Here is a 13,732-nt window from a genome sequence, read left to right as displayed (position 1 = left end):
TGGAGAAAAACTACAGAAAGCTGCAACACAAGAACTTGGGGATATGTGTGCAGCAGGAAGGCTAGTGGAATGCTCACCCTTATTTTAAGGGGTTTGGAGTATAAGAGTAGGAAGTTTTACTCAACTGTATAACGTGCTGATGGAACCATATCTGGATTACTGTGAGCAATTTTGGTCCCCTTATTTAAGGAAAGATTTATTATTTCATTGGAGGTAGTTCAGAGATAGTTGAATAGGATGATATCTGGTATGGAGATATTCTCTTATGAGCATAGGCTAAGCAGGTTGGGTCTCTACTCAATGGAGTTTAGAAGAATAGGAGGTGATCCCATTGAAGCATATAGATTTATTAAGTAGCTTAATAGGGTAAATGCTGAGAGGATGTTCTCCCCTCTTGGGAGAGTTGAGGACCAAGGACATTGTCTCAGAATAAAGGGGTAGCAATTTAAACTTGAGATGAGGAGGGAATTCTTCTGTTAGAGGTTTGAGAGTCTTTGGAACTCATTGACACCAACAGTTGTGGGGACAGAGTCTTTGTGTACAATTAAAGCTGATGTAGATAAATTCATGAATCCATGCGAGTATCAAGGGTTATGGGGAAGGGGCAGGAGAGTGGACATGAAGAATGTTGGATCAACCAAGATCCTATTGAATGATAGACAAAGCCTGCTTCTGTTCCTATTTCTGTATGGTCTAATGACTTCGTGAAATTCAGCTTAGTAAATCAGTGGGGTCAACAACCATGGCTCCAGACATAGCGCTGTTCACCCAGAAATTAGAGGATTCCGAAAGGAGACAGGAATGTAGAATTTGAAACATAATCAGATCAGCCATGATCTTCTTGAATGATGGAACAGTTTTGAATAGCTTGATAATCTACTTCTACTCCCAGGTCATATATTAGTATTAATTGTCCACCTGCAGTTGCATGCCCAACACGTAACGTAGGCACAATTAAATTATGTGCAATGTTGGTGCTATGTCTTGACAATGCCAATGATCTTGTTATGGTCAGATACCATTTGGACAGAAGATAGGCACATTTATCATGAAGTTAATACCATTGATATAAAGAGGTCTGATGGCTTTAAAGGGTCTCATGTACGTAAGTAAATCCTGATATCAGTTAAAATAAGCACAACTGATTCAAACAATTCTATTCTCCACAGGGAATCTGAGCGTGTTTTTTTTTTAATGATTGGCGCTTCTGTACAATAAACACCTGTGATCCTGTGCAGCTGTTTATCCAGCCTGCCTTGTGAAGCAGAAACATTTAAGTCACTTCTCCTCTGATAAGACTATGTCATTGAGGTAGACTTTTTAAAGCAATGTGACTTCATCTCATTTGCAATATTGTGTAGTGTTTTGGTCACCATATTACCAGATGGATAATGGAAGATTTGGAGAGGGTACAGAAATGATCTACCAGGAAGTTGCCTCATTTGCAGGATCTTAACTATGATTTGGTTTGATTTATTGTTAAGTGTATTTATTACAAATACTGTGAAAAGTGGTGTTTTGTGTTGCCACTCTCTGGCACCACCTTAAAACACAGAAAATGAACCAAAACACAATATAAATCCAGAAAATCAAAAAATAATGTCTCAGCTCAATAAAGTCAGGCGGCCTTTGGAATAACTCCCACTTCTAGCACAGCCATGGGCCTGGATCCAGGCTCCTCCTTCACAAAGCCTCAAATTCCTGCTGCTGAAGCTACTGCACTGCTGCAACCACCACCCACGCTGCTGCTGGAAGAAAGAGTAACCACTCTCTGGTGCCATCCCACCTCCACCAATGCCCCTGCCATCATCAGTTCACGCTGGGCCAATCCCACTGATGCAGCTACTGCCGCTGGGCGTAGTTAAGAATAAAATCCTTCAGCTGTGATTATTTGTGAAATTGCTGGTATATCAACAGGATGAATGACTTGAGTGAATCCCTTCTCGCACTTGGAGCAAGTAAATGGTCTCTCCCTATTGTGAATTTGCTGGTGTTTTCAGTAGTTTGAGTGTCTTAGTGAATGCTTTCCTATAATTAGAGCGAGTTAATAGTCTCAGTGTGAATTCACTGCTGTCCCTGCGGTAGGATGACCAAGTGAATCCCTGCCCCTACTCAAAGCAGGTGAATGGCCTCTACCCAGATGCATGAATAGTCAAGGAATAGAGGGATATGGACCATGTAAAAGCAAACGATTTTTAATTTAGAAAAGCATCATGTATCAGTGTTGTCTTGGTGGGCCAAAGAGCCTGTTCCTGTGCTGCACAGTTGTTTGTTCTATTTGTTCTTTGTTTTTCTTAATCCTCTTTGGAAGGAAACCAACATCTTACAAGAGCACTCAAATTCTACCAAGAGGTATCTGCAAAGCATTTCACATGGTTATGCATACTTCTATTTCCAGTGTTACTCCATTGATTTGTATATAGCTCTATCAAGTCTAAGGGCACAAGAATGAAATTCTGTTCATGACAGCTTGTCGTTTTCATGGGCCCTTTATCCTTCACTAGCTAGTAGTGTCAGACAGACTTGCATGAACATTGATGAGTGAGAAGACGGTTGTGGAACCAAAGGACAATATCAATGCAGTACAACCATTGTTGATAATACCAGATATAACTGATGGGCAAAATCAGAAGAAGCGCCATGTGCCACATGCTACCAGAAAGGTGTGGCTCCAGAACAGCATCAAATTCACCAAGAAGCTATTTACATACCTGGGCAAAGTGAGGAGAATGTTACAGTCCCATCCAGCCAAGATGTGAGGAAAAAATTTTGCTGCAGTTCGTAAAGATCCTATATCACCTTCATTTTTTTCCTTTGACATTGTTTTGAGAGTAATCTTCGCCTTGAGATCCACATTTTTACCAATTCAAAGACACAAGTTGCATCATTGACTGAAGAAAAGATAAGCTAATTTCTGATCCACCTTTTTTGTGACAGATAACAAAGTGTGTAGCTGGATGAACAGTCTCCTTTAGCAGTCCCTTCAAAGCTGTGACATTAAAAAGGTGATTAATGCCTTTTGTTATTTTAATCACCTTGTTCAGGCGTGTAATGACACTCATCTGGGGTAGGTGGGACTTGAACCCAGACTTTCTGTCTAGAGTTAGGGGCAGTACCACTGTGCTACAACAGCCCCAGTGGGGCTGTTTTCCCTGGTGTGTCAGAGGCCAAGGGGTGACCTTTTAAGAGGGTTATAAAATCATGCGGGGTGTGGACAGCTTGAACAGCCAAGGTGCTTTACCTGGGATAGGGGAGTCCAAAACTAGAGGGCATAGGTTTAAGCTGAGAGAGGAATTGATATGGACGGGTCCTAAGAGGCAACATTTTCACACAGAGGGTGGTGCATTTAGGGAATGAACTGCCAGAGGAAATGGTGGAGGCTAGTACAATTACATTTAAATGGTATTTGAATGGGTATATGAATAGAAAGGGTTCAGAGGGATATGGGCCAAATGCTGGAAAATGGGACTATATTTGTATAGATTTTCTGATCAGTATGGATGAGTTAGACTGAAGAGTCTATTTCCAATAACACTACACCACTGTTGCCCTGCTCATATGTCTTGCATGCCATCTGCCATTGTTCCCTATAGTTAAATATGGCTTCAAAGACAATGTTTAGAGGTGTTTGTATGAAATGGTGTGGCCTCTGACATCGGCATGGTGGCTCAGTGGTTAGCACAGCAGCCTCACAGCACCAGGGACCCAGGTTCGATTCCAGCCTCAGGTAACTATCTGTGTGGAGTTTGCACATTCACCCTGTGTCTGTGTGGGTTTCCTCCGGGTGCTCCAGTATCCTCCCACAAAGATGTGCAGGCTAGGTGGATCGGCCATGCTAAATTGCCCGTAGTGTTAAGGGGTGTGTGGGTTATAGGAGGATGGGCCTGGGTGGGATGCTCCAAGGGGCGGTGTGGACTTGTTCGGCCGAAGGACCTGTTTCCACACTGTAGGGAATCTAATCTAATCTGATTGTCGTTGACTTCTATTATTAGACACATTTAGTTTAATTGTTTACTTATAGCTTGAACGTAATCACCTGTAAATAATGATGTCTTGCTGTGGACAGAAACCTGGCCCATGCTTTCTATAAGCCTGGGTCTGAAAATCAGGTCATTTAGGAATATTGTGTATTCAAAAAGAAATAACTTTTGTGACAACTTTGGGAATAGCAAGACTTGGTTTCCAGCATGCTCCCTCTACAAGTCATGAAACTGGATATGACTGAGTGCCTTTATTAGCCAACTTCAAAGGACAGTTCAAAGTGATGTACATTGGTATAGGACTCAATAGGCCAGACTAGTTAATGACAGCAGGCGTTATCTTTTTAAAAAGTGAATAATTTGAGTTTTTAAGACAAATCAATGGCTTTGTGTTCATGGTTTATTTAATTATTTCCAGGTTTATTTGCCTTTAATAGCTTAAAAGGTGGCAGGACAGGTAAAGAGAGCTATTAACAAGCATACAGTGTTCTAGGCTTCATTAATAGACCTAGGCTTAGATTTAGGTTTTATTGTCACGTGTACTCAAGTATAGAAGTACATTGTACACTTTTCAATGTCACTATGCAAGGCGCCATCTAAGGTGGCAAGGATTCCTCGGCACCAAAAACTTAGGTACAAAATAGTAAGAGAAACAAAATTTAAAAAGTTAGACATTACTTCATAGAATAAGTAGAAAAATAAAGAAATAAGACAGTCGTTAACAATAAAGCCTTTCCTAATTTAAAATCTAAACTGCTGCCATCTTTGCATAATAGTGGCGTAGAGTACAAAAGGAAAGAGGTTCTGCTGAATTATGCACTATCCATTGGAGTATTATACAGTTCTCGGTGCCACAATTCAGGGAAGATGTGAATGCATTTGAGAAATTGCAGTTTATGTGAAGGTTTATTAGGTTCCAGCAATGAGAAACTGCCCTTTATGAGGATAAATTGGAGATGTTGATACTATTTTCCTTGGAAAGGAAATGTATGTGGGAAGATCTGATAGATGTTTTCAAAGTTATGCGCGTCTGAACAAAGTGCATTGGGAGAAATTGTTCCCAGTCATCTCAGGATTGAGAGCTAAAGGCACAGTTTTAAAGGATTTTGCAAAAGAAGCAAGTGCAAATGGAGAAAATACTTTTCCATACAGCGAGTGGCTGAAATTTGAAATGTCCAGCCCGGGGATGTGGTAGAGGCAGAGATATTCACTCAGGCATTGGTCATTATTTGAATAGAAACAGTGTGCAGGGTTATGAGGAAAAATCAAGTACAAAAACAGAAATTACTGGAAAAAGTTACTGGACCCAAAATGTTAAATGTGATTTCTCTCCACAGATGCTGCCAGACCTGCTGAGCTTTTCCAGCAATTTCTGTTTTTGTTTCTGATTTCCAACATCCACGGTTCTTTTGTTTTTTTTCCAAGAAAAATCAAGTGTTTGACACTAAGTCAGTTGCTCAGAAAGCCAGTGCAGCTCCAATAGGTCTTCGTTCACACTGTCAGAATTCTGAGATTGGATCGCAGTTCATTTCAGTGATGGAAGTATGAAACCTGCTACTACATGGAGTAGTTGTGATGAATGGCATAGACAAGGAAGTTGGATATGTAAATAACTGAAAAACAAATGGAAAAATATATTGGTCGGCATAGGTGAAGAAAGGTAAAGAGGCTTGTTTGATAAATACTTGCACAGACCTGTTTGATGCATGTCCGGTTCAGTTTTTCTTTTTGCTTATGGAGTATGGGCTTGCTGGCTCAGTCAAGTTTGTTGACCATTCCTAATTGCCCTAGAGAAGGTGGTGATGAGCTGCCTTCTTGAACCGTGGCAGTACCTGGTTATAGGTCTAGATACAGTGCTGTGAGAAAGGGAGTTCCAGGATTTTAACACAGCAACAATGAAGACTGGGATTTTTATTCACTAAGGGAATCAAGGGTTATGGGAAAAGGCAAGAAATTGGATTTGGGGATTATCAGATCCGCTATGATCTCATTAAATGGCGCAACAGACTTGACAGGCTGCATGATCTTCTCCTATGTGTTGTGATGGAGGAACTGAGGTTGGATGGTGTTTGACTGAGTAAGGATAGTGTTTGACTTGCAGGTGATGGTCTTTCAATGCATCTGCTCCCCTTGTCCCACTTGATGCTGGAGCTTAGGAATTTGGAAAGTGCTGTCAAAGGAGTCTGAGTGAGTTACAGCTGTGCATCTTTCACAGTGCTATGGTGATGAGGGGAATGAGTGTTGGTGGTGGATGTATACATGGTGTATGTTGTACACCATATCAAGTTTCTTGAATATTAATGGAACTGAATTCAATCAGGCAAGTAAAATGTATACTGTCATACTTCTGACTTATGCCTTGTAGATGGTGGACAGACTCTGGGGGAAAAGGAGGTGAGTTACTTTCTGCAGAATTCCTAGCCTCTGACCTGCTCTTGTAGCCACAATATTTATATGGCTAGTTCAGTTTGTGGTCAGCCTTCAGGATTTTGTTAGTTGGTGTTTCAGCAATGGCAATACTGTTGAACTTCAAGGGTAGTGTTTACGTTCTCTATTAGTGAAAATGGTTATTAATTTGCAATAATTTGGTGTGACTATTACTTGTCTCTTACCAATCTGAGCCTTGATGTTATCCAGGTCATACAGCATGTGGACACAGACTGGTTCAGTATGTGAGGAGTTGCAATTTGTTCTAAACACTGAACTCTTTAGAAAGCATCTCTACTTCTGACCTCAGAGATAATGGGAACTGCAGATGCTGGAGAATCCAAGACAACAAAATGTGAGGCTGGATGAACACAGCAGGCCAAGCAGCATCTCAGGAGCACAAAAGCTGACGTTTCGGGACTAGACCCTTCATCAGAGAGGATGAAGGGTCTAGGCCCAAAACGTCAGCTTTTGTGCTCCTGAGATGCTGCTTGGCCTGCTGTGTTCATCCAGCCTCACATTTTGTTGTCTACTTCTGACCTCGATGTTATTGATGAAGCAGCTGATGATAATTGGTCCTAGGGCCCAACTGTAAGGGATTCCTGTGGTGATATCCTTGGACTGCAATGACTGATTTCCAGCAACCATAGCTATCTTCCTTTGTGCCAGGTAGGATTCCACCCAGTCGTAGTCATGCAGCACGGAAACAGACGCTTCGGTCCAACCAGTCTATGTCGAACATAGTCCCAAACTAAAGTACCATCTGCTTGCTCCTGGTTCATATCCTCCAAACTTTTCCTATCCATGTACTTATCTATGTGTCTTTAAATGTTGTAACTGTGCTTCTATCAGCACTTCTTCAGAAAGTTCATTCCACATACGAACCACATTGTGTAAAATAATTTATCTCTCATATTTGTTTTAAATTTTTCTCCTCTCACCTTAACAAAATATGACTCCAATCTTGAAACCCCATTCCTAGGGAAAAGATATTTACCATTAACCCTGTTTATACCCTTCATGATTTTATAAACCTCTACAAGGTCTTCTCTCAACTTCCTACACTCTAGTGAAAAAGTCCCAGCCTATCCAGCCTTTCTTTATAATTCAAACCCTCCATAGCTGACAAGATCCTGGAAAATCTCTTCTGAACCCTCTCTAGCTTAATATTCTTCCTATAACAGGCCTCACCAATGTCCTGTACATCCCCAACATGACTTACTAACTCCTATACTCTAAGGACTGAGCCATGAAGGCATGCGTGCCAAACACCTTTTTATCCACCCTCTCTATGTGTGATGCAGACTTTAAAAACGAATGTATCTGAATCCGTAGATTTCTCAGTTCCACAACACTACCCAAGGCCCTATCATTATAAGTCCTGCCCTTGTTTGTTGTACCAAAATGCGATACCTTGTGTTTATCCAAATTGAACTCCATCTGCCATTTTTCAGCCCAGTGGCCCACTTGATCAAGATTAACATCAAAGAACAAAGAAAATTACAGCACAGGAACAGGCCCTTCAGCCCTCCAAGCTTGCCCCGATCCAAATCCTCTATCTAAACCTGTTGCCTTTTTTCCAAAAGATCTGTATCCCTCTGCGCCCTGCTCATTCATGTATGTCTAGATACATCGTAAATTAAGCTATCGTGCCCACCTCTACCACCTCTGCTGGCAACGCGTTCCAGACACTCACCACCCTCTGTGTAAAGAATTTTCCATGCACATCTCCCTTTAACTTCTCCCCTCTCACCCTGAAATCATGACCCCTAGTAATTGAGTCCTCCACTCTGGGGAAAAAGCTTCTTGCTATCCACCCTGTCTTTACCTCACGATTTTGTAGACCTCACTCAGATCCCCCTTCAACCTCTGTCTTTTTAATGTAAATAATCCTAATCTACTCAACATCTCTTCATTGCTAGCACCCACTGTACCAGGCAACATCCTGGTGAACCTCCTCTGCACCCTCTCCAAAGCATCCACATCCTTTTGCTAATGTGGTGACCAGAACTGTACGCAGTATTCCAAATGTGGCCGAACCACAGTCCTACACAACTGCAACATGACCTACCAACTCTTGTACTCAATACCCCGTCCGATGAATGAAAGCATGCTGTATGCCTTCTTGACCACTCTCTCAACCTGCGTTGCCACCTTCAGGGTACAATGGATCTGAACACCCAGATCTATCTGTGCATCAATCTTCCCCAGCGCTTTTCCATTTACCAGATAGTTCACTCTTGAACTGGATCTTCCAAAATGCATCACCTCGCATTTGCCTGGATTGACCTCCATCTGCCATTTCTCTGCCCTACTCTCCAATCTATTTACATTCTGCGGCATTCTCCGACAGTCCCCTTCACTATAAGTGAAGAGTTTCTCGCTGATGCCCCTTGTCTCCAGTTTTGCAAGGACTTCTGGATGGGCAAATAATGTCTTAACATCAGGGGCAATCACTTTCACCTCATCTCTGGAGTTCAGACCTTTTATCATGTTTTGTCCAAGCAGTAATGGAAAGCCAAGCAGCTGATGCAGGGAGGAAATGAGCATCAGTGAGCAGGTTTGTTTTTTGCATTTGCCACTTGACAACACTGCCACCAACAAGTTCCATCACTTTACTGATGAATGAGGAGACTCTAATGATACAGTAATTGTCCATGTTAAATTTGTCCTCTTTTTGTGGACAGGACACACCTTCATAACTTTTCCATGTTAGTTAGATGCCAGTATTGTAGCTGTACTGTAGTAGCTTAGCTAAGACCGTGGCTAGTTCTGGATCACAATTCTTCAGTACCATTTGTTGGAATGTTTTGGGGCCCATTGCCTTTGCTGTATCTAGTTCCTTCATTGATTTTTTGATGTCATATGGAGTGCAGCACATTTTCTGAAAACTGGCATCCGTGATGCTGGGGACCAAAAGAGGAAAATGGCATTGAGCATCTTCTTGGAATTTCTGACTGAATGTAGATCCAAGTGCTTGGACCTTGTCTTTTGCCCTGATGTGCTGGATACCTCAACATTTTAGGAGATACTTGTAGAACCTCCACTTCGTGTTATTTGTTTAATGGTCCACTACAGTTCATTGGCTGGATGTGGTCTGACGGTAGACCTTAAATCTGATCCATTGGTTGTGAGGTCATTGAGCCCTATCACTTGCATGCTGCTCCAGTAGTCCTGTCTTTGTAGCTTTACCAGGTTGACACCTTAATTTTAATTCTATCTCAAGCTGCTCTTGCCATGATTTCCTGTATTCATCATTGAGTGAGGTTTGTTTTCATGGCTGTCATAAATTATATGTAACTCAATCTGATTCTTAAACTATGTAGTAGAACTTGATCTCACATTTTATTGATTATTAATTTAAGTCTTTTGATTGCTGGTGCAGAACCATAACCACTAAACTACATGGTCATATGTTTGTATCTGACTTTCCAAGACCCAAACCACAAAGCTATGTTGAAATTTTATTTACAGAACTGGAGGCGGATTGTATGGTATTGACAGTATGCCAGACCTGCGGAAGAAAAAACCAATCCCACTTGTTAGCGATCTGGTAAGTTTTTTTTACCCCCTTCGGAATAATCGTCTTTACGTTGCATGGTTTATTAGTGTTTGTTACTGCCACTTGTGATTCTTTTATGATTGGTCTTACTTTGTTACTTTGCCTTCAACTTTACTTGTGGATAAGATCAGGATTCTGAAATAACAGGGATATTTTGTTTGACTTTAAACAAAGATTTTTGTCTTGTGTTTTGTGGGTGATCAACTTAAGATATGCCTTGTATCTGATGGAAATTTGCTTGAGCAGGAAATGCTGTAGAGTTAATTCATGTGTTCAAGCATCTTTGCATGCATGTTTCTGTTCAATGAGCCACTTTGATGGCAATGACTTAATTACCCTTTCCAAAATAATAATCTTTCAGCTACTTGAAGCCATTCTGTTAACATCTGATTACCAGCTTTGGTACAAAAGTCTAGATTGACTTCTCCCTCAGTATTTTTGAGGTTGCTGCCCTTTCTTTGCTTCCCATTTAATAAATGTTCTCGTACATATTTCCATAATGTTACTCAAAGCTTAATATTGGCCGCTGCCATTTTTGAAATAGACCTCAAGTAATCTAATGTTATTCCACATTTTATCAGGTTAATTTAACAATCAATGATTTGTTTTGTTTAGGCAGTCATTTTAAAACTTTGAAGAATTTTTTTTTCATTACATATTTGAAATTTTGTTGCTTTAGAAGATTTAGTTTTCCCAACTTGTGATTTCAGGGTAAGACAAGCCTGTTGTTTGGCTTTTAAGTTTCTGTGAAGGCAGTTGTTTTTAAAAGAGGAGAATGATCTGTAATTTAATAAGAAATATTTACCTATTCAGGAATGTTGATTGTAAAAATGAGCAGGTTGTAAATCAGGTGATCTGTTGTCCGAACAAAACCACCCAGTACTCAGTGGTTTCAATTACAATTAGTGCTATCTTTTCTGAAATGGACCTATTGTCATAGTGCAGTGCTAATATATGACATGATTGCTTTGGCATCAATAGAGTTGAACTCTGCAATAACATATTGTAATTTTTTTGTATGCAAACCTTCCTTTTGTGCAGGCCATGGTAAGTGGTACTACAGTCTCCCCAATAAACGCTAAAGGAGCGTCATGCTTGTTGACCCTCAACTTTCACTTCCTTATTTTATCATATTTTGCAGCATTCTTTCCATATTAGTTCCCATTCCTGCATATTAATTGTTGTGAATGTATAATATACCTGAACCTTACATACAAAGCTGCTGCCTGTAAAGGAATAATGGTGTAGAATTTTAGTGTTAAATCATGTTAGAAGGTGATATATTAGTTCTAGTCGCTGTTCTAAAAACCAGGCAATTTTATCCCATCCCTTAATTACAGTGCTTTAAGTTTACCACAGGTGCCATAAATTACTTCCGTTTTTGCATCAAGGGAATTATGCAACATGGGCACGATCCAATTACGTAGCCTAAAATATCCCAGAATTTTAAGCATGATTACATACATCCAGATTTCCTCAATCTTTTATAGACATTGATTTTTCCACCGAAAACATCTCTGCTCATAAAGATTCCCTTAACATCACAACCACGTTTTCAATGCAACAAAATCTGTTTATATTTTTATTTTAGTTTAATTGCTTTTTATATGATGTAATGAGAATTCTTAGTAAGACCTACACCACATTTACAGTTTCTGTTGATGTATTTTTCTGGTGAAAGTTTAAAAAGTTGAAAATCATCTCAAAATGCAGATTCTTATACATTGGTGGCCTGTGTGCACAAAGAAAGATATGTGGTGGAATTTCATGGTGCCTTATCTGCAGGTTTGAAGGCCTTCCACAGTCTCCCTACTCTCCTCCAACCTCTCTCACAATTTACAGGGTGAGTGGAGGCATTGAGCATCCTGTCTGCCCTGTTGGTCTGTTGAGGCTCTTGAGTGACCAACTATTGACCATTTAAGTGGCCATCTGGTACCCGCTGCAGTTTTACCACAGCAGGGAAAGGCCCAGGCTGCGAATAACCAAGTAACTTTAACTACTCAAACTAGTCGATGGCAAAGGAGATGTATCTAGATTTGGAGGCCCCTTGTTACATTACAGAACCCTTCCCAGGTCACACATCAATTTAAGATTCCATCTGCCTTCTTAGCCAGATGAAAAAAATTCCCACAGCAACTATTTTGAAAGAAACATAAGGCAGTTATCTTCTGTATCAAGAACAACATTTACTACTCAGCCAAGAAAATGTTGCTGTTTTTGTAGGCTTTGCAGAGATTGGCCGCCATGCTTTCTGTAATATAACAGTGATTAGTTGTATATCACTTTGGAACAAACAGCACTGCTATATACGTGCAAGTCATTTTTTGTGCAACAGGGAGGTGGGAGTGGGGGGAAAGTCTCAGTTGAACTCCATACAGCTCTCCTGTGGTGACATCATGGACAGGTTCTACCTGTGGCCACTGGGTGGAATTCTGGAGTAAGAACTTATAGTGTGAGATTTTTCTTGCTCCAAAACCAGAGTAGCGCACTTTTATATGTGAGCTGGGATTACAAACAGTAGAACCCTCAACGCATTATGTGCAGATTTTTCCCTGTGAGATGGAAATTGCTAGTCATGAGTTATGCAGATGTTATGATACCATCTCCCGCCTGACAGTGGCAGCTGACAGCTCATGGTTGCGTGAAAGGGATGAACTGGAAATAGGACCATTGCTTTATGGTACCATAAAAAAAATCCAAGGTCGGTGAATGCTCAAGTGGGCAGCTTAGTTGGTCCTCTGCCTTGCCTTGGCATATAAGCTCAGTTCTAGAGAAGAGTGCTAGTCAGTCTAGCCCTCATTCGATATCCTGTATGCCCTCTCACCCAGTATTTACTATAGTACATTTGAGAAGTCTTTGAGGTGTTCATAAAATTAGCAAAATATACTACAGCCATTGCAACTCCTCCAGGAAAAAAGAAAATATCATTACCATAAAACAGTTTAACAAACTCAACCACTAAAGTCGACTTGAAATTAACCTTAATCCTGTTAGGCAGTTATAAACAGCCATTAATCATCTTCGGAGCTCATAAAACTGACAGGTGTATTAACAAACGTTGCTGACCTTTTTAAAAGGCTTTCACTGGATCTGGTGTAAGAAGTGTCAAATGGACAGATCCATCTTGGCCTTCTCTGGGGGTCAGCATCATCATCCACAGCCATTTACTCCCTCCATCTTTAATGTGAATTGGCAGTAGTGTGTACTATCTACATGGTTCCTGACCCTAGAATATACTTCCCCCATGGTTCACAACATGTATGAGCTGGCATGAATCACATTTGATTTTGATGCTGCCCCATCAACATGAAAGTCTGTCAGGGCGAAATGACCATGTGTATAACTGAACAGCGCAGTACCTGGATTGCACTCTTTTATGGACACCACATGACAAGAATGGGGAATTGTGTCCCACTCGCCTCTATTTTCTTCCACCTGATAGGACTTGTCTCACATCAAATGAGCAAAATTCAGTCGTTTGACTCAGAGCAAACACTTCAAGAGAATTACCACTGGAATAACTAGTCATCTTAAGTACCCCAATAATATTAATATTTTGTCAGTCACTTGTTTATTCAATGAGTATTCTTTACAACAGTTGTGTATCTATAAGGTTCACTCTTTTAACAGTACAGGTTAAACCAGTTTGTGGAATTTTTCTTTTCCTTGAGCAAGTTCATAATTTTCAGTTGAGATATGTGTGGTTATTGAGTTATATTATGTAAATCCACATTTACTTTTGTGACTTCTGTTTGCATTACTT

General features: G+C 40.5%; 1 protein-coding gene across 13 annotated transcripts in view; it reads left to right on the top strand.

Annotated features, from left to right (window-relative positions):
• LOC125453124 (protein unc-13 homolog B) overlaps positions 1-13,732 on the top strand; it is a 495,854-nt gene that overhangs the window by 314,910 nt on the left and 167,212 nt on the right. For all 13 annotated transcript variants that reach the window (XM_059648673.1, XM_059648694.1, XM_059648669.1 and 10 more), the window contains one exon: positions 9,882-9,960. In XM_059648673.1, coding sequence (XP_059504656.1) covers positions 9,882-9,960 — 79 coding nt within the window. The remainder of the gene's footprint in view (positions 1-9,881; positions 9,961-13,732) is intronic.

This window comes from Stegostoma tigrinum, chromosome 1, assembly GCF_030684315.1.
Source record: "Stegostoma tigrinum isolate sSteTig4 chromosome 1, sSteTig4.hap1, whole genome shotgun sequence".
Taxonomy (NCBI): Eukaryota; Metazoa; Chordata; class Chondrichthyes; order Orectolobiformes; family Stegostomatidae; genus Stegostoma; species Stegostoma tigrinum.
This window is presented reverse-complemented; position numbering and strand designations above follow the sequence as displayed.